Source organism: Malania oleifera, chromosome 7, assembly GCF_029873635.1.
Source record: "Malania oleifera isolate guangnan ecotype guangnan chromosome 7, ASM2987363v1, whole genome shotgun sequence".
Lineage (NCBI taxonomy): Eukaryota > Viridiplantae > Streptophyta > Magnoliopsida > Santalales > Ximeniaceae > Malania > Malania oleifera.
The window spans coordinates 109,456,174-109,480,972 of NC_080423.1; the positions used below are offsets into that span (position 1 = coordinate 109,456,174).

At 31.2% G+C, this 24,799-nt stretch overlaps 2 protein-coding genes across 2 annotated transcripts; one reads left to right on the forward strand and one right to left on the reverse strand.

Annotated features, from left to right (window-relative positions):
- Positions 1-12,253: 12,253 nt before the first annotated feature.
- LOC131161006 (palmitoyl-acyl carrier protein thioesterase, chloroplastic-like) lies at positions 12,254-15,486 on the reverse strand. Its single transcript, XM_058116865.1, has 6 exons — positions 15,079-15,486; positions 14,555-14,688; positions 14,203-14,316; positions 13,475-13,652; positions 13,183-13,251; positions 12,254-12,508 (listed from the first exon to the last, which is right to left on the reverse strand). The coding sequence occupies exons 1-6, from the start codon at positions 15,484-15,486 to the stop codon at positions 12,254-12,256; spliced, it is 1,158 nt and encodes a 385-aa protein (XP_057972848.1).
- Positions 15,487-21,270: 5,784 nt separating this feature from the next.
- LOC131160701 (HVA22-like protein e) lies at positions 21,271-22,805 on the forward strand. Its single transcript, XM_058116559.1, has 4 exons — positions 21,271-21,567; positions 21,677-21,703; positions 21,863-21,985; positions 22,316-22,805. Exons 1-4 carry the CDS (start codon positions 21,521-21,523, stop codon positions 22,506-22,508), a joined length of 390 nt encoding a protein of 129 aa, XP_057972542.1. The 5' UTR covers positions 21,271-21,520; the 3' UTR covers positions 22,509-22,805.
- The last annotated feature ends 1,994 nt before the right edge of the window (positions 22,806-24,799 follow it).

The following is a 24,799-nucleotide window of genomic DNA, read 5'->3' on the forward strand; positions in this document are numbered from 1 at the left end:
TTATTTATAAAAATAATTTAATTCATGAATTTTTTTTTATGTTATTTCGAACCATCCTTTAATGACAAAAAATAAATTAATAAATTAACAATTTTATAAAAACTCGTGTTCAAAAATATTAAAAATTTCAAAAAACATGTGCAGTGAGCTAAGCATTTAGGTTGCAATAAAAATAATGGGTGCACTGTTTATTTTGTATAAATATATTTCTTTGAAGTACAAGGTTTATTTAAATAACAAAAAGTTAAATGAAAAAGAAATGAGGAGTACGGGGCTAAATATTAATATTGAGGAAATGGTGGGGTGGGATTTTGTATTTTGGGAGTCAGACTGTGGGCGTCACGTGGTGACGTTAATTGGAACTTTTGTTTCGGCCTACGGCACAATTTCTAATTAATTTAACTTTCACCCATTCCCAAGCAAATGATAATTAAATAGAAAATTTAAGGATTTTTTTTTTTAACTTTTAAATCGAAGATATAATTTTCTACTGGCCCTTGTCTAATAGTCAATAATTAAAAAAAAAAAAATGAAAAAAATACTCTATTTCAAGTTAATCGCAATTTTTATGTTGTGAAAATAATTTAATTTTTTTTAATATAATTTTAAAGCAATACAAAACAAAATTACCTTTGCTGCAGCTTAAAAAATTTTAGGGATCTTTTCAAAAATTTTAAGAAATTCAGGGACCTTCTTAGAAATTTATCAAAAAAACACAATCCTTCATTTGTATTTTATAAAAAAATATTTTTTAAAAAAGAAAACTGTGTTGTTTTAACAAATTTCAGAAGAGATCTATGAGATTTTTGAAACTTCACAGAAAGTTTGTAGCATTTCTGATATCTCAATTGCCTTTTACCTTTAACTTTAAAATAGTAACAATATCATATTATTATTATTTTTAATATTTATATAAAATATTTGAGTTTTTTTGTTTTTGGTTTGTGGAAAACATGTTTACTTTTTAATTTTAGTTTCTTAAAAAATGTGAAAATAATTGCATTATGTTCTAATTTCAAACATATATGAAAAGTCTAAAGATATATATATTTTTGTGAAAAATTTTCATGTTTGATAGATCACTATTTTTTTTCATAAAATTATTATAAAAATTGAAAATATAGAAATATATTTAATAAATTCAAAAAATTAAAAGTAATAATTGGTATTTTGTTGCACTAGAACAAGTCCTCAAGTTCTTAATTTAATTTTGTTAACTTATGACTAATATTCAGATGAGATATCCACTTGGATTTTGTGACAAATGGAAACACTCAAATATAATTGTATTATCATAGAAAGGTAATTTGGAATTTTTATGTGGGAATTATTGTAGTTGAGGGTGAAATCCTAAGACAATTTTCTATTAATAGTGAAAATTGTGTAGAGGTTTTGAGGATGAAGGCACATTGTGGAACAACGTAAATTTATGCTCTTCTTTTTACTTTTAAATTTTCTTTTTATATTTACTCTATCTGCATGTGTATAAGTTTAGGGCATAATTTCATAATATATACATTTATACTTTGGGTTACGATGACAAGTAGCCACTTGAGTAAATATCTAACTTTATCATAATGCCCACTTGAGTGAAATTTTGTAACTATGCACATAATAATAATAATAATAATAATAATAATAATAATTCTATTGTCTTTTTATATTTTGTGCTTCTTTTGTTAATTTTATATTATTATATTATATTTTATTTAGCAAAAATTATTTATGCAGCTTGTACCGAGTCTTTTATTGGGATGGGAGAATATCAAAATGTAGAAGTATAAGAATGCTAAAATCAAAGGATGAAGAATAAATTTAGGGTTTAACAAAGTCATAAATTCCTATGCTATCATTTACAAGAGAAAATTTATATTTAATAATTTCAAAACTAAAATCTTGACTTAAAAAATTTTGTTCAAAAAAAGAATATCGAATGAGAAATGTGCTATTTACTCTTATTGTATAATTCTAAATTTAATAAGCATCTAATAAATTAACTTAAAATTATTGTTTCAATCAACGAAGGGAGTTTAGGCGTAATGGTAAGGTTATTGCCATGTGTCAGGTCACAAATTTGAGGCATGAAAATATTCTCTTATAAAAATGTAAGATAAGACTGCGTACTATAAACCCATTGTGATCCGTCTTTTTCCCGAATCCCGCATACGCACGAGCTTTGTGCACCGAGCTGTCATTTTTTTTTTTTTTCAAACAACAAACCTTAATAAAAATTATTGAATTTTATTACTATTATAAAATAATAATAATAATAATAATAATAATAATACAAAAACAGGTATTATATTCGGAGAATCCTAGTACGACACATTGTCTAGTTGTAAATTCTCAATTATTTCGCATCACATGAGAGAGAGAGAGAAGAGTTATGAAGATTTGTACTGTAACATTTGACTAGGCGGTGTGATTTAGTCAAAATGGTTCTCATTTTTTTGACGGTTTAAAGGTCTCTTTCACATATATTGTACATGAGATGGAGGTTGGTCTCACCCATTTCATATAAATAAATATTTTATAAGCTAAGCAACATTATAATAGAATAAAGAAAGAAGCAAAAAAGGGCAAAGGTTGGGAGGAGATCACATGCCTCATGGCTTTTTCAATACTTATATTTTTGAATCTCCCCCACCCCACAGTTTGATGCTGCGGTTGGTGTGACCATTTATTACCATCATTCTTACATTATAATATACAATATACTATAGTGGAATGAAGTTGGTGTGTCAAAAAAGAAACAAGAGGAAGAAAGAGAGAGGTCAAATTTGTGATTTAAAAATAGTGAAAGTCGTAGAGTCAACTTTTGTGGGGGGGTAAAATAGAGTACTTGTGTATAAATATTAAAAATTATGGGACTTTTTCTGTAAGTTTTTAAGGCGTTAAGGTAAAATATTTCAAATTTTGAAGGATTGTTAAGATTTGATATTATAATTAGTAATGAAATTTTGAGGACCGTAATGATTTTCTCACTGTCATTATGTATGCTAGTTTGTCACAAAGATGTTAAAATCATGCTTAGGGTTTTATGTCAAGTTCGACTTTTAAACTTATTCTGTAACATGACAGTAGAAATTTCATGACTAAATGATTTGGAGTTGAAGTTTGTTGTCCCAATTCTTTTGATCCATAACAAATATTAAAAGTGAGTTTGGCGTTTTGGGCAAATTGATTCACTATTGAACAAGTACACAATTTTTCTTTGTCAGAAATTTTGGATTGGTCAAAATTTGGTTGATTTGCTTTGCCTTTTGACACTAAGCTAATCAAGGTAAGGACATGAATTGCGTCTTCAACTTGTTAAAGTTATAGTTACTGTTGTGCCGGGCACCCCACTTGTGCCAAACACCAATACTACAACTATTGCTATTGAATATAAAAGAAATTAAAGCAATGCAGAAACTAATAATAAAGTAATAAAAAAAACAAGACAAGAAATTTACGAGGTTCGGTATAGAATTACCTACGTCCTCGGGCGCCGATGATCTATCCACTACTTCTTGACAAAGTACAACTTTGAGGTGTGTTTTACAAATGAAGAGTTGAGCTCTTTATATAGCTTCAACCTCAAGTCTAAAAAAACACTTCTCTCTAATGTGGGACAAATAATATAAAAAATTCAAAACCACCTTTTATACTAAGGTGGAAGTATTCTACCAATGTGAGACAAAAAAAAAAACAAATCTTCACCTTGACGATGAATTCAACAAAATTTTCAGTCACCAACATTTCTGGAGTTCCATATCATCGGCGCCTTCCAAAAAATACTCAGATTTGTAGGATATTGATCAAGTCCAAACAATGTTTGAACTTGATTGTTGTCACAATCTTGGTCAACATATCTGCGGGATTTTCAGTTGTAGCAATCTTCTAAAGAAGTATCTTGCCTCTATCAATAATATCCCGCATAAAATGAAATCGAACATCTATATGCCTCCTTCGTGCATGGTAGACTTGGTTCTTTGTCAAATGAATAACACTTTGACTATCACAGAACACAACAATGTGCTTCTGTACAACTCCCAAATTTTCAAGTAAACCCTGCAATCAAATAGCTTCCTTAACAGCCTCTGTAGCTGCCATGTACTCTGCTTCTGTTATAGACAAGGCAATGTTAGACTGTAAGGTAGACCTCCAACTCACTAGACCATTTGTAAATGTAAAAATATATCCAGTAGTTGATCGACGTTTATCTAAATCACCTGCAAAATCCAATTCCACATAACCAACCACACGTTGTTCAATAGTATTATTTTTCTCAAATACTATACCAATATCAATCGTATACATAATATATCTCAAAATCCATTTCACAGCTTGCCAATGTCCTTTACCCGGATCATGCATATTCCTGCTCACCATACTAATAGCTTGTGAAATATCAGGTCTAGTACAAACTATTGCATACATCAGACTACCAATAGCACTTGCATAAGGAACCTGTGACATATACTTACGTTCCTCATATGATTTAGGAGATAAAGTAGCACTAAGTTTGAAATGAGGAGCAAGAGGAGTGCTTACTGGTTTTGACTGCTTAGATATGCCAAAACTCTGTACTACCTTCTTCAAATACCGTTTCGGAGACAAACTAACTCTTCCTCTCATTCTGTCTCTGCGAATCTCCATGCCAAGTATCTTCTTTGCTTCACTAAGATCTTTCATCTCAAACTCTTGATTTAACTGACTTTTCAATTTGTTGATTTCTTCCCTATTCTTTGAAGCTATTAACATATCATCAACATACAAGAGTAAATATATAAAAGATCCGTTTTGTAGTCTGCGAAAATAAACACAATGATCATGTTTATTTCTTATGTACTTCTGACCCATCATAAACTGATGAAATCGTTTGTACCACTGTCTTGGAGACTGTTTTAAACCATACAACGATTTACCCAGTTTACATACCCAATTTTCTTTTCCAGCAACCTAAAATCCATCTAGCTGAGTCATATAGATTTCCTCTTCCAAATCACCATGTAAAAATGCAGTTTTTACATCGAGTTGAACTAGTTCAAGATCAAATTGTGCTACCAAAGCCAACAAAATTCGAATTGAAGAATGTTTAACAACTGGAGAAAATACCTCATTATAATCAATGCCTTCGTTCTGTGCGTAGCCCTTAGCTACCAATCTAGCTTTGAAGCGAACATTATTTGCATATGGAAATCCTTCTTTCTTTACATAAACCCATTTAGAACCAATTGCTTTCTTACCCTTAGGCAGCTGGGCTAGCTCCCAAGTCTGATTCTGATGAAGACACTGCATTTCTTCATCCATTGCTTTTTTCCACTTGTCTGATTCAGAGTTCCTCATTGCTTCTTTGAAAGTGTAAGGAACATTATCATCCACAACTGGAAGTGCATAGGCCACCATATCAGTATACCGAGCAGGTTTTCAAATTTCTCGTCTTGGCCTTTGAGAAACAATTGATTCTTGTTGCTGTGAAGATTCTAGAATTGAAATCTCCTCTTCTTGTACACTATTCCCCACCGTAACTAGAGAGTTAACTTGTGTAGTCTCATTTCTCACTAGGTTTCCCAAAATTGTCTCAACCTCCACCTATTGTTAAGTACCACTGGTCTTCTCTTTAACTTGTGACTCCTTGCGTATTGTTTTCTTCATCATCGCAAGTTCATCAAAAGTTACATCTCTACTTCAAATCATTTTTTTTGTCTCTAGACACCAAAGACGGTATCCTTTGACTCCTGCACTTATCCCCAAGAATATTGCTTTCTTGACTCTTGGGTCCAACTTAGATTCTTTAACATGATAATAAGTCATAGTACCAAATACATGTAAAGAGTCATAATCACTAGCAGGCTTTCCAAACCATACCTCATAGGGTGTTTTTCCTCCTATTGCAGATGATGGTAGACGATTGATGAGATGACACATATTTAACAGCCTTAGCCCAAAACCTTTTGTCTAACCCAGCATTAGACAACATACATCGAACTTTCTCCAGCAAAGTCTGATTCATACGCTCGGCCACCCCATTCTGCTGTGGTATATTTCGAACTGTGAAGTGTCGAGCAATACCTTCATCTTGACATATCTTCATAAACGGGTCACTGGTGTATTCACCACCATTATCTGATCTGAGCCGTTTAATCTTTTTGCCAGTTTGAGTTTCAACTAATTTTTTTCACTTAAGGAAAATATCACACACTTCATTTTTTTGCTTCATAGAATACACCCAAACTCTTCTAGAAAAATCATCAACAAAAGTGACAAAATAATGCATACCACCCAACGAAGCCGTTTTTGTGGGCCCCCATACATCTGTATGGATGTAGCCTAAAATATCTTCAGTCTGGTGGATTGCTGTGCCAAATTTCACTCTAGTTTGTTTTCCCAGAATGCAATGCTCACAAAATTCAAGTTTGCACACCTTTGCACCTTTTAACAAACCTCACTTAGCTAATTGTTGCAAAGATTTTTCTCCTGCATATACTAATCGCATATGCCATAACTTGGTTGTATCTGAACCTGCATCTTTCTCAGAAACAACAGCTGCTAAGCCAATAACTGTACTACCTTGTAAATAATACAAGTTATTTTTCCTTGTTCCTTTCATCACCACCAGCGCACCTGATTTAATCTTTAAGGTTCCATCTTTCAAAGTGATAGTGAACCCTTTAGATTCTAACACACCCAATGAAATCGGATTCTTCTTTAGGCTTGGAACATACCTAACAGCAGTCAAGGTCTTAACAGTTCCATCTTGACATTTCAACTGTATTGATCCTATTCTAATTGTTTTACAAGTATATCATTTCCCATAAAAACAACCCCACCATCTAATTCTTCAAAATTAGAAAACCATTCCCTATTGGGACACATGTGATAGGAACAACCAGAATCCAAAATCCACTCACCAATATAATGTGACGAAGATGTTCCAACAAGAGAAAAATCTAACTCACTTCCATCTTCATTGGCTATATTGGCATTAGAATGTGCTTTGCCCTTATTTATCTGTTGTAATTTAGGGCAATCTTTCTTCCAATGCCCTCTCTCACGACGAAAGACGCATTCATCTTTAGCAGGTATCCCACGAGATTTACTCCTCCCATGAGATTTACTCTTCCTTCCAGGCATATGACTCTGAGAACGTCCCCTTATTGTTAGTGCTTCTGTTGTTTCCTTATGGACCCTCTGATCCTTCTTTCTGCATTCAGTACTAATCAATGCAGTACAAATAGCATCATAAGTAACTTTATCTTTCCCATACAATAAAGTGGTGGTCAAATGTTCATACTCATCAGGGAGAGAATTCAGTAACAATATGGCTTTATCCTCATCTTTCACCTTTTCATCCAAATTTAATAAATCGACCAAAATTTTATTGAAAGCATTTATGTGGTCATTAATCGAAATACCTGGTTGATATTGGAAGCGAAACAATTTCTTTTTCAAATAAAGCCGATTTTCCAGACTCTTGGTCATAAATGTATCTTCCAATGTCTTCCACAATTTCTTTGCAGATGTCTCCCTCATAACACAATATTTCTGATTTTTGGCGAGACACAGACGAATCGTACCACATGCCTGACGATTGATCTTTTCCCAATCTCTATCACCCATATCTACCGGTTTATCATCCAAAGCAATATCTAGTTCTTGTTGATACAAGATGTCCATCACCTCACATTGCCACATACCAAAATTATTGGTACCATCAAATTTCTCCACCTCAAACCGAGCATTAGCTATCGTATTCGATGATGATGTTGAAGCCGAAGGGGTTGGAGTTCGTGTGGACAGAGTTTCTTCTACTGCTGCACTAGTTTCTGTCATCTTCTATATATTCAATAGCAACCAACAAAGCAAAAGGCCTAGGATGAATAGTACGTACCAATTGTGTCTACTCTGTTGTATCCTATGAAATTCCATTTTGACCAGGCCGACCTCCAAGGAGCGACTGAGCCGCAATGGTCTCTGAGCACTCGCTTAGATAAGGTCTTTCTTAGGCATCAAACGTGGAATCAAGGATCCTAACAGAAGAACACCTCCGTATCAACACTATTCAACCTAGCTTTGATACCAATTGTTGTGCCGGGCACCCCGGTTGTGCCACACACCAATACTACAACTATTGCTATTGAATATAAAAGAAATTAAAGTAATGCAGAAACTAATAATAAAGCAATAAAAAAAACAAGACAAGAAATTTACGAGGTTCGGTATAGAATTACCTACGTCCTCGGGCGCCGATGATCTATCCACTACTTCTTGACAAAGTACAACTTTGAGGTGTGTTTTACAAATGAAGAGTTGAGCTCTTTATATAGCTTCAACCTCAAGTCTGAAAAAACACTTCTCTCTAATGTGGGACAAATAATATAAAAAATTCAAAACCACCTTTTATACTAAGGTGGAAGTATTCTACCAATGTGGGATAAAAAAACAACAATTACTACATAATATATGAACGAACTGCAAACAAACTTTGTCACTCATGACTAATAGGGAGTTTGGTTTAGTAAGAGCTCATCCAGCTTAGTTCATTATATAAATGAATGATTTTCAGAACAAAATAAAAGACTCGTTTAGCAAATAAGACGAACTTGAAAATTTTCAAACTTAACTCGTTTCAATTTATGAGCGACTTGGTTACAAGCTTCATTAGGCTCATTTGATAGATTGTAGTAAACATAAACGAAGGACTGTTTGGACATGAACTTGTTTAACTCTAATTTCATAACTTGAATTTAGTAATAAGGCAAATGCTCAACTTTAACTACTTAGTTTAGGAGGTAAAAAATTCTTAAGACAATATTAGTAGAAGTCTCCTTTCACCCTTTTTTTTTTTTAAAAATTTTTTTAATTTTTTATAACAAACCTAAAAAAGTCTCCATTCGTAAGCATCTTAGTAACTTGGCTTAGTAAAGATTCATCTGCTCGTTAATTTGCATAAAGAATAAGCTTGATCAAATATATTCAAGTTTGGTTTGAACTTAACTCGAGTTTAAGTTTGATTAACAAACAAGCTTTTTTTTTTTTCAATAAAAGATGGCGGCATCTCTATTTATTTATTAATATACCCTCACTTTTGACGGAGAAATACCGTGGTTAATATCAACTGAAGGTGACTCTACTACAATCCTATTGTGCACAATGAACTTGTGTGTTATCTACTCTCTAATTAGGCCCACCATTCAAGGGTGAAGGAGTGTTAGAGATATAGTGAAACCATTCCCAATTATTAGATATGGCTTGGCTTAAAAATTTTATTGGCAAAAATGAAATAAAAAAAATGAAAAGATTAATTTTTTCATCGTATTTTTCACATGCTACTAAAAAGAAAATATATTCTAATATGATTAAAATTTTAAAATTTAAATATTAATGATGTTTTAAATTTTTATTCACTAATTTACTCTATATATATATATATATATATATTATTTTCTTTCTCGTTGTTCGTATCATTATATTTTTCATATTCCACGATCATAACATTTAAAAATTTTATACGAATTGGTTATTTAACAAAACCCAATGAGTGGCATTGGTATGATTTTAGGAGTTCACACTCTAATTCTTCAATGTGTTATAATCTAGGAGTATAGAGCTTGATTATTTTGGCTTGAATTTATTATTAATTTTTTTCAAATTCTGAAATCCTATATTTGGAGATGTTTTAGATTTCAATTTATATTGAATTTGGACATGATACAATATAAAATTTACCCAAATCCATTGAAATTCAAATTCAAAATCAGAAATCCATGCTCCCAAACATAGACAGACATTTATTGTTTTATTAAAAATTTTTTAAAGCTAGACTATGCCCTCCAAAAAAAAAAAAAAAACATAATTTATCTTCTCTATAAAATAATTTCTCACCTCATCATAAAGTTTAAACTCAAGACTTCATCAATAATTTTTGCATCATCTAAGTTTGACATAGCACTAAGAATCCTAGATGTGTGTGAAAGCTAGTTTGGGCCTGCCTTTTGGTGGAAGTCAGATGGGCCTGGCCCATTTATGGGCCTGTCCCATTTATGGGCCTGTCTTATTCTGGTATTAGATCCCTGTTAAAAAAGTAGTGTTTTTTGCAAACCTGGGCCCCAGGCAAGAATGGACCCAATCGATCTAGAGTTTCACTAGCTGAACTCACAATCCATCAACAGCAGTCCGCTCATAATAATAAAATAATATAAAAAAATAATTATTGTTATTTATGATTTTCGAAGGGAGAAAAAAAATATTTCATATATTTTTTCAAAATAAATTATATTATTTTTGCATTTCCTATATAGTAAGAAGGCAAATTGCCTCGTCTCGAGTTTGGTTTCTTTGACTTATTGTTTGAATCCTGATCTAAGAATAAAATAAAAATTTTTTTAGCAAGTGAATAACAAAATTGAATCAATATGGGCCCAAAAAAAATATTTAGCATCCTAGATAATTGTTTTTCTAAAAAGGTCCATTGTTTTCATATCCTATTCGAAAACTTTCTCTATCCTCTTTTATATTTAAATTTTTTGTGTCATTGATGTTGAAGGAATCTTCTAATAGAAAGCAACAATAAATTTCTTTCAACTTTCTTTTTAAAATATTCTTTCCGTATATTTTTAAAAACTTTTGATTTCTAGTTTTTCCCTAAAAAAAGTCACCGGCCTCATGTTTTATTCTAAAAACTTTTTGTCTGTGGTATATGTTCTATTCATATTTGCACACTTTTTCGATAATATAATATGAAATAAGAGGACAAGCAAATCAAACACGATCTAATACAGAAATTAAATTTTCAATGCATTAATAGTATTTTTTATATTTTAATACTACGTATATCTTGAAATTCTTGAAATGGTCGGACACCCAAAACCCTAAGTTTAACCAAATCAACATGCCCATGTATAAATCTCAAAAATTTCAACCGTAATGATGAGTAAAAGAAATTTACCGATACATGCATAAAATTTATCATTTTAAGCTTTTTTTTTTTTTTTTAGTTTATCGTACTTTTAATATAATTTTAAAAATCCCCAAATCATTTTTTAATTTTCTAGTATTTATATTTCAAAGTTGGAAAATATTTTCAACAAGGTAACATTGATATGATTTTTTCAAAAACTAAGAGTAAAAATAAAATATTTTTTCTTGCAACTAAACATAATAATGTTTAACTCTTTATCATTAGGATGTAAACATCCATAACTAATGTATAATCAACCCCTAATATTTATAAATCATAACTCTTTTTTTAAGATCGTTTAACATCTTAAAATATTTTTACGAAAATTTTTAGGCTTTGTTTGGAGTTTGAAAAACACACAAAGGAAAGGAAAGTTAAATATCGGTAATTCACATTTTCATTATTGAGAAGAATGAAAAAGAAAGTTAAAAAAAAAAAAAAACAGCAAATTGGAAACAAAAATTTCCTTCTACTCATGATTAATATTTAATTTTTTCAAGTTCTTACTCACATTAAGGGTGCGCTTGAATTACGGATTTTGGTGGAAAAGGGAAAGAAAAGAAAAATGAGAAGGAAATTTATATTCCATTGTATCTTTTTCTCATATCAAATACTATTAAAAATAAAAGTTTGTTCTAATATGATTAATAATTAAGAAAAATTAAACACTAATTGTGTATAAAACCAAATTTTTGTTTATTGATTTGATATATTTTTAATATTCTTTTTCACTTTCCTTGATAACCAAACATAATAAATTGAATTCTTTTATATTTTCCTTTCTTTTCCCTAATATTTTTTTCAAATTCCAAACGAGACATAAAACAAACTCTCATTTTCAATGATATTTAATATAGAAGAAAATTATGGTAAAAAGGAATGGTTCCCCCCCTTTTTTTTCTTTTTCTTTTCTCAAATATATATTTTTGATCCAAACATACCCTTAATGTAATAAAAAAAATTACTGTATTATGTCTGTATTTATTTTTACAACTACAATAACAACAACAACAAAATCACGCCTTAGTTTCATTAAATGAGGTCGGATATATGAATCATTTTCCACTAATTTATTTTTACAACTGCAATAATTAAAATTAAATACAATAATATGAATGTGTAAAGAGTTTATTTAAATATAAAAACTGACAATAACAGAATATAAAATTATTTCATTTTATACAAAAATTGAATGAAAACACGACATGTGTGATGTGTCCAATGGCTGCTATGTTAAAAACCAAAAAGTGAAATAAAATGGAACGAACGAATAAGGGGTGGGTGAATCCGTTTTGGGTGGGCGGTGGTCTAAGAGACCCGTTTGGGTTGCCATTCGGATCTTGCCCGGACTATCTCCCCGCTACCATTTTGCAAACGGAGCAGGTGCGTGCTTTCCAAATCTGCCCTTGGAGTAGTAATGCTCGGGTTCGGATCTTCTCCGGAAAAGCTGCCGGGTTTCATAGCCGTCAAGGACTCCAGCAAATTGGATTGCTGGCATTCGCGGCGGTACTCCAGGGTCATACTTGTCATATTGTAATTTTCCAGCACTTCCATTGGCACACTCTGCAAATTGTAGTTTCTAGGTAAACAAACAGAAAATAAAATAAAATAAAATAAAATAAAAATAGAGATTTTGTTTCAGTAGGGTTCAATATTGCTTGGTTAAAATAAAATTAATACATCAGAATAAATTGGTTGATTTGTTTTGGTTAAATTGGAGTTTTTTAAAGATAATTACAAATAATATTATGATTCTAAGTAAATTTGATTAGCTATGTAATTGAAAAAATTGATTAATTAATTTTCTGAAAATAGACTAAAAATTTGATCAATTTGATTAAATGAATTTATTCTTACTTTTAATTAATTAAATAATTTAACCGAATTAAGTGGATTGACCAACCACTCTTACCTAATTTCGAATCAATATTCCATTAAATTTGGTTGAAAAAATTAATCAAAAAAAATTAATTCAGTTAATCATCAATAAATAGAATAAATTTCAACCATTTTGATTAAATAAAAATTTTAATTGAAATTTTAAACAATTAAAAAATATTTAAAAAATTATCAAAAAAATAAATTCAAATTTTTAGTTACAAAAAGAGAACTCAAGTTAATAAGAGGTTCGAGAGTTTTAGTTTATATTTTCAAAAAATCAACTTTTAAAAAATCGTAAAAAATAATTCTTTTAACATATTATTTTATAATATTTGTGGTGAGGGTATGAGAGGTACCTCCAAAATCCATCCAATGTACTTCACATTGTTCACATGTTGGTTGGCGTCCATGTCACTCCACCTTGGCTACAAACACATGTATAATACGAAAGTATTATTGGGAATATGAATTTGTTCTTCAAACGTGATATGCAAAATGCGAATTTTTTAAAATGTTTTTCTTTCCTTTTTTTCACCCCGGAGTTCCAAAAAAACAAAAAAAGTGACAAACATATACGAGCTAAAGTTCTTAGAAATTAATTGAGTGTTTCACTCGTCATAAACTTGAAAGCATTATTTAAATACTTACAGCTAAACCAGATTGGATTATCTGAGCCGTTTCATCATTGAGCTTGTCAATTTTTGAGTCTAACTTTTCTGTTGTGGGAATCACAACTCTGTTAAAGTAAAAGGGTTTCAGCTCCGCTCTTACTTGCTCTGGAATCTTTGACAGCCTTCTTGTTTCTCTGTTCATGATTACCCAGGTGCTACATTCAAATAATAGTAGTAGAATAAATCAGTAAATGAGTTAATTAGTATATAAAAGGCTGACCATAAGTGGGTCAAGTATTTAATATAAGTTGGTAAGAAATGGGTCATAAGTGGTTTGGCCCATTTTGACCCATACCCACCAATAAATATGTCTACTTAATATTCTCTTGTTCCCCTTGTTGGTTGACTTTTATGCTCTATTAAATACTATGTTAAAATTAAATACAAAAATGGCTCAATTAATATATAAATGACAAGTTCACAAAGTGGTCAAGTAATTTTAAAATAAATGGATAAATGTGTTATTAATAGTATACCCATTCTAATTCTTGCATGCTTACCATTAAACATGCATGTTGGTTAATGATCCTTTGTTTCTCTATTTGTTGTCAAATAAAATGGGTCAATTCATCTACAAATGGGTAGATCAGAAATGGGTCAAGTGATTTTATACAAATGGATAATAAATGGGTTAGTGGGTTATCCATGGTTGGCCCATTTTACCCCATTTCCACCCATTAAACATGGAGATGTTGCACATTATACCTTGTGGCTCTTGTGATGATCCTCTGGGTTTTGTAGTCCCTGATGAGCCAGTCCCTGCGCATTCCATTTTTGCCTGCTGCATCAACCCAAGTGTCAACCTCCACAACATCTCCCCTGTCACAAATTCAAGGATGAAAAAAAAAAAAAATCAAGATTTGTAAGAGTTCCCATGAGATGAGAAATGCAGATTTTCCCGTCAGGATTGTGTTTGTCACAAGGGAAAGCGAGAGAAGAAAATGTAAGGCAAGCAAAGGAAGTGAAAAGAAAATGTGACGCAGGGAGGAAGAAAAATCAAAAGAAAGTCATCAAGATTTCACTTTTCAAGCAAAGATTAGAAATTAAATTAACATACCAAGAGCTATATTTTTCTACTTGAATGTGAATGCGGGTGACGACCCAAATAAGTTTCCTTAGGCTCATCTCACGGGTCGCCCCAAATCCGCTCCCAGCCAGCCCAGAGCTCTTCACATGGTTCAAAGCCGTCTCCTACAACCATTCGAGATAATTTAATCATAACAACAACAACAATAATAAAACCAAACCTTAGTCCCACTAAGTGGGGTCGGCTATATGAATCATTTTCCGTTAATTTATGTGAAAATATTCGATAAGGATTCATATCATATTGATCTGACAAATTTTACGCTGGCGGTCAGCTACCTAACGCAACCTTCCTCCTTAACCCGGTCAAACACTATGTTTTCAAATATATGTTTGTCATTAGCAAAACATAAACTCCTAAAATATGCTCATACTTGAGCCCCACAAAAACATTCCGAGCCTCACTAGAAGCCTAATTTTCGATTTATGGTTCATTGAACATACCCTTTTTTTTCAGAAAAAAAGAAAAAGAAAAATAAGATAGAGCCAGCCAACCTGAAGGAGGTTCATGAGAGTTTCCATGGTAGCAGTTTCATCAGGCCCAATCTCATAGGACCTAATAACAAAAGTCTGCCTATAAACGAACCTATCCTCCACAAACCTTCCAATCTCATAAGTCTGAACATTTGCATTACTCAACGGTGCAATAGTCCTTTGTCCGGCCTTGTGTGGATCCTCTTCCTCCTCCTTCACAAAAATCCCATTCACCCTTTTCCCATTGATCATATCCACCCCTTGGTGGCTCTGGTGCGCCGTCACAGATAGTCTCCGCCGCGGGAAATTCGCCTTCGACGCGTCGAAAGACCCAAAAGGGCCAAAACTCACCTTCAAACCATTCTTCTTCCTGCACAAACCCTCAGGGAGGTGCAATCTGACCGTGCCAGTTGCTGCCATGGATGTCATTGCTGCCTAATTGCTGATGATCACGAGTCGGATTACGGAAAATCAAACGAGACCCAACAAAATTTAAGAGTATTGGAGAAAAGGGTAGAGGTTAGCTTCTAGCAAGAGTGCTTTGTTGACAAGATATAGATTCAAATTTCAGTTGGTTTAACTACTTTTTTGAAAGAGCCCCATATAAGCAATTCAGAAACAGGGGATGCAGAAACAGAGGAGGTCAAACTTTTTTTCTTATAATAGCTTGTGGGTGAGAGGAGATTAAATTGCAGATCAACTACTTTTGATGGGTGGGGGAGAAATGAAGAATTCTCCATCGTTAGCTTACACGCAAATACAGAGATGGGGTTTTGGGATTCTTGTGGTGGTGTGTGCAGGGTCTTCTATGGCCTTTCTTTAGTAATAGGTGTGAAGCTTTAGCGGTGGGTGTGCCATTGGACTTGTGCACTGCTAGGAAAAAGGGTTACCTCTGGAGTATGAAGTGATTTGGATTTTATGGGAAAGGATTTTTTGGGTAATAAGTTGTTTAGTTTATCCTTCTAGGGTAAATCATTAATTCGTTAGATCGATTGGTTCAATTTAATTAGCGAGATTATTATGATTTCGAGGTTCAACGAGTTGTTTAACTCATTTCTCTTCTAAGCGTAAATTATTAATTGATTAGTTCAATTGGCTCGATTTGATTGCCAAGTTCATTAGATGTGGTGTTTTATTTCATACATTGTTCGAACAATATTTTTTTCTGTATATTTTGGGGATAATATTTTTTAGCCAAAATTATATGAAAATTAGTCAACTTGTTTTGATTTTTACCCATTTTATTGGTCTAAGGAGGTTTTGACATCTCATTTCCTTTTTATCAAGCCTATGGTTAATTGATTTGACCAATCCAATTAGATTTTAAAAATATATGAGGTAGAATTTGTTTGAAATAAGGTCCATATCAAGCCCATAAGACAAAATGAAGCCTAACTAACCTCATCGGCCCATAACGTCTACAATATTAATATTGGCTCATTAGCCCATTCATTGACTACTTCTTTCAATCTTATCACAATGATCTTATCGAGGTCTCGAGTTCGATTCGTTCCAACTTCTGGCCGTTTATAATTTTGCCTTGTATCTTCATTTTCAAGATGATAAAAATAAAAGCACAAGAGATATGAACAATTGTGGAGTAGCTTATGGGTTTTGTTGATTCATTTTCTTGTTTTCTAAAGTAAGAATGACATTTTGAACAATGGAGCTCTTTTGTTTGACATTACTAAGTCTATAATAATTTTCATGTATCTATTTATTAATTTTAAAATAATATTTTAAGATCATTTTTAAAATTTTATAATCACCTATAGTAAAAATTTTGAATTCTCAAAATATCGTTGTAGTTATCCCCTTTTTCTACTAAAAAATCAACAAAGATACAATATGACCTTGCGTTTGTCTGGGACAATTTAATATTTGAAAGTTGATTTTTAAAAATATTTTTCTAAATTTTTATATAAATATGAAAAATTCAAAATAATGTAGCATTTTATCATTATTTAAAATTTTGAAATTTAGCATAAAAAAAATAAAAATCTGTTCCACTAGTTTAACATTTAAAGTTTAACATCTAAATTTGAAATGGAATTCTCCTTAATTAGTTTATTATTTTGAAATCTGAAAATGTTTCTACAAATTTCTCATAAGAAATAAATAATAATAAAATAATAAATTTTTTTAAAAAAATTCTCATATTTTGAGTTAAAACATAAATAATTTGAGAGTTGTCGTATTTAAAGATCTAGTTTGAATTTATTTATTTAGCTACATATATTATTTATTTATTTAATATTATTCTCTTCAATTAAATCTCACATATTATAAAATTTTACTAAAACCCACATAAATTTAAATTCAAAATCTCTAATTCCTTATTTCTAAACATAACAAAAATATAAATACATGTCTACTTACACATGTGCGCGCGCGAATGTGTAAATTTAATATTTTAAAAATTTTAAAAATTATATACATGAATAAATGGCAACAAAAATTAAATAACATAAAATATAATTAGTAAATTTTCTATCGAAGATAGAATATTTTTTTGTTTTTTTACTAGAGGTCAAGAGCATATTTCTCATTTTCACATGTATGGTGAACACACCATTGTATGTAAGGTCAAAAAACCCCACATGCAACTCATATGGCTAATAAATGGTACCTATTCTTTGTTCAAATTCAATGTGTGTGACCTTAATTAAATCTCACAATTTTAAAAATAAGTTCTTTATTTAATATTTGGGTTTTATCGTATATAATTTAAGATTTTAGTTTAAAATCTGATCAATTTAAACAAAATATAATACAAAATTATATTAATATTTTATATTTAGATATTAGATTTCATATAAATGTACTTACATTTGAAATGCACACAATGCAAGTTGCTATATCACGTTGTTGAGTCGAAGAAAAATGAAAGTTTTAGCTTTCGAAATCAAAATCACATGATTTGCATTGTGTGTCATAGTTCGATAGTAAAATTATGTAATTTTTTGTTATTTGTTTTTTCATATTTATTAAAATTATTTCACTTAAACTACACACTTACGATGAATTATCTCTCATCCCGAACCCTTCTTGCTTTTTCAAAATTAAATTCTGAAAATTTTAATATTATAATTTTATCCAATAATTATTAAAATAATTTTTTTAGTTGATTTCTAATTGTATTACTTATATTTATAAATAATAAGCTGAAATTAAAAGCTTATAATATTACCTATTAAAAAATATTAAAAATATATTTTTATTTTGTTTAATTGGAACTAGTCACGTGACTTGCATGTGAGCTAATTACTGCTCAAATAAAGCACTCACATTTTTGGTGCGTTGTATGTTTTATGTTGGCCCGCATTAAGATTATAAGACTGCTACTACCATTTGTTTTACTTAACAAATAAATATTTGAGAAATAAAAAGTTAACTCTTAGGTAAAGCCATTATTAAAGAACTAACCACATTTATTTCTCTAGGCTCCGCCGTTTTGTTTTGTTTTTTTTTTTTTTATTACATATGAACTCCAGCCACCAACGAGCCCTTCCGACCCCTTGGTACGGCACCAAACCTACGGATCAACGTTTTCCGCCCCTAGGTCTCACTGATCAGGATAAAGTCCGGATGCGGATACGGCTTTTATGCATCAGTTGGACGTTCAGCCAATCCGATCATTGGGACACATCTCCATTACCATCTATGGTCCCCGCTGGTTCACAAAGAACTCTCACCATCAACGGTTTTCATTGGCTCACAGAGCAAACTTTTACCATCTACGGTCCCCATTGGCTCACAGAGTAAACTCTCACCATTCACAGGTACCGTTGGCTCCATGAATGTATGTTCTTGAAATTGAACCTCTAATGCTCTTTCTTATTTGCTGATGTCTTTCCACCACGCTATACCATGAGGGCCTCTGGCCCCCTCTTGATTACATGTGTCGATGTCTATATTAAAGATAGGAACACATAGCCCATCTTTGGAGAAAGGAACTCATCCATAATCTCTAAAGCAAAATTTAATAGAGGTAACTAATTAAAAATTAGAAAAAAATATTTTTTGTAAGGTTGAAAATAAATTATTGCTTTACAGGTCAATTAAATCTGGAAGGTTGGTGAAAATTTTTTATTACTTTTAATATATTTTTCTGTAAGGATGAGAATTAGCTCTTTCGAGTTCTCATCGATGCTTAAGTTACAATAATGAGTACATGGGTTGTTCTTTGTGATTTTTTGTGAGTAAGCTTGGTTGAAGGAAGAGTTAGACCAAACAAACCGACCTAATAGGTCGGCCAAGTAGGTTGGTTGGGGGTATGGATGAAGGGTGACCTCGGCTATGCACATGTCACTCACGCATATCTAAGCGAGCTCGATCAGCAATGTCGGTTAGGTAGGTCGATTTTTGGAGGTGAGTCCAAATGAAGGGTGAGCTTGGCTTTCGCATGTGTTGCACGTGCATGCCTTAGCGAGCTCAATCAGCAAGGTCAGTTATATAGGTCGATTAGTCAAGTTGGCTAACCAAGTCGACCAACCAGATCAATACTTGGTTTCTTTACAACTACTAAATAACAAAATAGTAAAAGGGTATAAGCATCTTATAGATTGAATGCTTGATCTCCCTCAAAATCCTCAAAACCTTAAGCTTCATAAACTATGTTCATATCGTTGGCTTACTAGTAAACACTTGTCATGACCTACAGCTCCAAGGCAAGTGTATAACAAATTATCATTAGTTGTCTTTAGTTTGAACCATTAGGTTCAAACATTACTTCGGTGATCCTTCATCCTTTCAAATGGCAGTAGCATATTTTTTTATGATTTCTTTTGATAAAAAAAAAATCGTACGAATATAAATGAAAATCCACATAAGTAACAATTATATTTTCTTTTGGACTGTAGTCTGTAATAGTGTGAGTCATACATTATTTGAATGGTTTTAAATATTCTTTTTTAATTGCTCAAAGGCTTGGGGACCCAAAAAAAAAATTCTTATAACAGCATTAAACAATAGAAAATACAGTTAAGTTGCATGTCCAAACATATATTTCAAATTTTAAATTTTGATTTAAATAAATTTAAACAAATTTTAATTTAATTTTATAGTATATTTTATCCAAATTTAATACGAATTCAAATAAAAAAAAAATCATATAAACATAGAGGTACTAAATTTTCTATAAAAAAAAAAAAAAAATTCTTCTTTTGTTCTATTTATTTATATATAATATAAGGTCAAAGAAACCCCACATGCCACTCATAGGGCTACTAAATGATACCTATTCATTTGTACAAAAATTCAATGTTCATGACTTGCCCCAAGTCCACAATGCATTAATTTCTAATTTAATATCTGTGACCTCAATAAAATCTCACAATTTTAAAAACATAAAATTATTGGTTTAACCCTATATAATTTAAGGTTTTAATATTAAATTGTGTTAATTTAAATATAATATAATATAGATATATATTAAATTTATATTCAGATATTTAATTTTATATTTTTGAAAGTAGCAAAAGTGAAGGGCTTGTTTAGTTTTGGGAAACATTCAACATCTTCTAATTTTTAATTTTCTAAAGAATTAAACAAAATTTAGCTCATTTTTTAAATTTTCAAGATTTGTATTAAAAACATTAAAAATAAAGAGTTTTTTTAATTGTGCAAAGCATTTTTTATTTTTATATTCAAAATTATCACAAAAAAGAAAACTTATTTTTTAATTTTCCAAAATTTATATAGGATAATACATAGAACTATGGATTTTTGAAATTAAAATAAAATTTTTTATTTATTTCATATAAATATTATAAAAATAAAAATAAAAATATTATAAAAATAAAAATTAGATAACTTTTTTAATAATTTTTTTAAAAAAATTAAAAGATATATTAAAATATATATAAAAACTAAATACCCTAATTTACTACACAGATAAGCGCACACAGCTTTGGTGCACTGTATGTTCTATGTTGGTATACATTTAACAAATAAATATTTGGGAAATAAAAAATAATAATTAACTCAACCACTAACCGCATTTATTTCTCTGGGCCTTTCTTGATGACAAGTGTCACCGACCACTGCATCAAAGACGGGGACACGTGGCCCGTCTTTGGAGAAAGGAACCCCATTAACAGAACCTAAAGCAGAGCTCTAAAGAGCTAATTAATTAATTAAAAAACAAAAAAACATTTTTTATAATAAAAAAAATCTCATTTATATGTTTTATAAGATGTTGAGGTAGGGCTCGCCGGTGCTAAAGCTAGACCGACACGTTTAAGGCAGAATCCGATACTACCTCTAATGCTGCCACGTGGCGCCATCTCCGTCCCTTTTAAACAACAACGCCTCTTCAACATCATCCCTCCAAGATCTCGCCTTTGTTCTTTCCGAATACCGTTTCCTCGCTTCTTTCTCTCTCTGTTTTGCTCTGTTTCTCTGTTTTGTTCTGTTTCTGCTCTGTTTTTGGGCAAACTAAATAAGAATAAAAAACAGAGAAATGAGTCGTCTGTGGACTGTGCTCACTCATGTTCACTCACTCGCTGGGTAATTTCTTCTTCTTCTTCTTCAGATCTGTTTGGTGTTTGATTGATTTCTGAGATTGATAAACGTTTAATCTGTGTTTTTTAATTTTGGGTTTTATAAATGGTTGCAGGCCGGTGCTGATGCTGCTCTACCCTTTGTAAGTTACAAAACCTTTTAGATTTTTTTTCACTTTTGCTTGATTTTAGCCCAAAAAGGGAAAAAAATATTTTTGATTTGATTTTGGGTTAAGGAAATTCCTCAGATTAAGATTATTTCTTGTGTTAATTTTTTCTTTTTATGTGTGATTTGGTGTAAGGTATGCGTCGGTTGTGGCCATAGAGAGCCCATCAAAAGTGGATGATGAGCAGTGGCTTGCTTACTGGATCTTATATTCATTTCTAACCCTCATGGAGATGGTGCTTCAACCCATTTTACAGTGGTAACTACGTGTTCTAAGTTTATTAATTAATGATTTAATATTTTATTATTGTAATAATACGATTTTGGATCATTGAGTTCGGGATATGTTTGGAATTGTTGAAATTGTGTGGATTCGAAGCAAGTGCAATATAAAAATTTATTGAAATTCACTGAATTTTAAATACAAAACGCAAAATTGGACACCATGCTCCCAAATTTTATTGAAACAGAGTTCAAAATTTATATCAAGATGTTCAAATTTGATTAGTTGACAGGATGCTCAAGATTGATTAATTAATCAATTAATTTGATTTATATACTATGATTTATAATTTTGCGTGGGTGGCAGGGTACCAATTTGGTATGATGTGAAGCTAGTGTTGGCGGCATGGCTGGTTCTGCCGTGGTTCAGAGGGGCAGCCTTCATCTATGAGCGGTTTGTGAGAGAGCAAATCAAGAAATATGGAGAGAGAGATCAGAATCCCAGTGGGAAGAGCAGGTCCAAGTTCGTAGATTTCCTTGTTCCCAAGAAAGTGAGCTGATTGATTAATTAATGAATCAGCTGTTCTCTGTTTCTGCAACTCATTTGACTTTGGCTAATTTCAATGTACACTCTGCAGTGGAGGTGGTTCAATTTTAATGTGAAATTTTGAATGTAAAATGTACATGGAACAGGGCAGTGTCCAAGAGGCTTATTGAGCAAGAAAAGAACATACTAATAAGAAAAAAATTAACATCCCATCTTTTGATGTTGGCCTCTGCCCATTTGATTTTGCTTTTTTGTGACTGTAAGAATTCACTTTAGCAGTTTGAATGTGTGAAAATTTCTTGAGATCAAATTTCTTTTGCCACCATTTCATCTTCATCCTTATCTTTTTTACTATTGAGTGTTGTGCGTGCAGATTTTTTTAGATTGTGACTACGAAAGATATTATTTAGATTTGTTATAAAAAATATATTTGTCATCCCTTATCTTTTAATCCTCCAACTTTCATCACTTTCATTTTTTTATTATACACAGTAGTAGGGTCTACAAAAGAAAAGAAAAGAGGGGTTTTGTATCAGGTCGGAGATAAGTTGGTTTCAAATTGTTTTGTAATTTTTTCTGAAATGGTAAAGTGTTTTATCTCATTCGCTCATAAGGTACATATAGTCAAATCATGTAAATTTTTATTCAATTTTTATTTATTTTCCTATATCTTTTATAATACGTCATCAGCATAAAATTTTAATTTTTTAAGATATTTCTTTAAATTCTATTTAATTTATTTTTTGTAACTTTTACTGCACAAGAATATTATATTTTTCAGAAGAGGATATGTCATTTCAAGTTTAAAGAATATAAATTTTCAGAAGAGATGATATGATAGTCCTCCTGAAGAGACTATTTATTTAAATCTTTCGTCTATATATTTAATCTCCTACAAAGATAGACCTCCTGAAGAGGTTATATATATAATCTTCAGATAAATATTTACCTCCTGAAAATGATTTATTTTTAATCTCTCAAATAAATGTTAAATTCGACTTTCTAAAGAGGTGAAACATTTATCTTCTAGATGAAGTAATATATTTAACCTCTAGAAGAGGTGATAATTATTATTTAATTTAATATTGTAAATTGAAATCATGCTCTTGAAGAGTACAAATTGAGAAAAATAATATAATGTTAATAAATAAATATATTTAAATATCCCGGAACGGTAGAAATAATATCATATTATTACCTCAATTTTATTTCAATTTTTACATTTTATTTTTTAAATTGTATTATTATTGTTAATTTATTCAGATGTGGAGAGTAAGTAAAGTTGAATTTGTTCCCTTTGATATCAAATGTAACAATTATTTGTCATGAATTTTTTATGTTGATATCCATCTAAATGTAATAAACTTGGGAAACACTATTTTAGATGAAAATATTGCACCCCTACATGATCGCACAAAAGTTATGATCTTCCTCCATTATCATTTAGATGAAGAATTAAAAACTGAATATCTCACTATTAAAGATCTATTTATCCTATGAAAAAATTTAAAGAATAAATTTGACCATAAAAAAACTGTGAGTTTATCAAAAGTTCAAATTGAATGATTGCACCCGAGGTTGAAAAAACTCGACTCTACACAAGATTAGCTCGAAGTTAAAATTATGTGATGAAAATATTACTGATGAAGACTTGCTAGAAAAAACTTTTACTACTTTCTATCCTACTAATGTGCTCATCCAACAACAATATAAGGAATGGAAATTTGTTAAATTTTCTAAACTTATGTCATGTCTTCTTGTTACTGAGCAAAATAACGAGCCTTTGATAAAAAATCATCAAACTAGTCCAACTGATTCGACCTCATTCCCTCAAGTGAATATGAATACATCTTGTGGTCGAGGACGAGATTGCAAGCGTGGTTGAGGACGAGGCATGGTCGTGACCATGGTCGAAATTATCACTGACATCAACGTGAGATTGCAATCCCCCAGAAGAGGGTTAAACCCCACAAGAGGGATGACCCCACAGAAGCGGGTTAATGGTCAAAATCAGCGACCTAAGTAGCATGAAACTAAATGTTACAGATGCAGAGAAAAAGGTCATTGGTCGCATACCTGTCGTACGCCCAAGCACTAGGTAGATTTATACCAAATCCCTATAAAAGAAAAGGAAAAGTGTAAAGAAGTTGAAGCAAATTTTGCTAATAATGTTATTCCAATAGACCTTAATGTTGGACCATCCAATTCTGTTTATCTTGATGTTGCAAATTTCTTTGTAAATCAAGATGAAAATAATCATGTAATATTTTAACATATAAAGTAAGCAATATTGTATTTTAATTT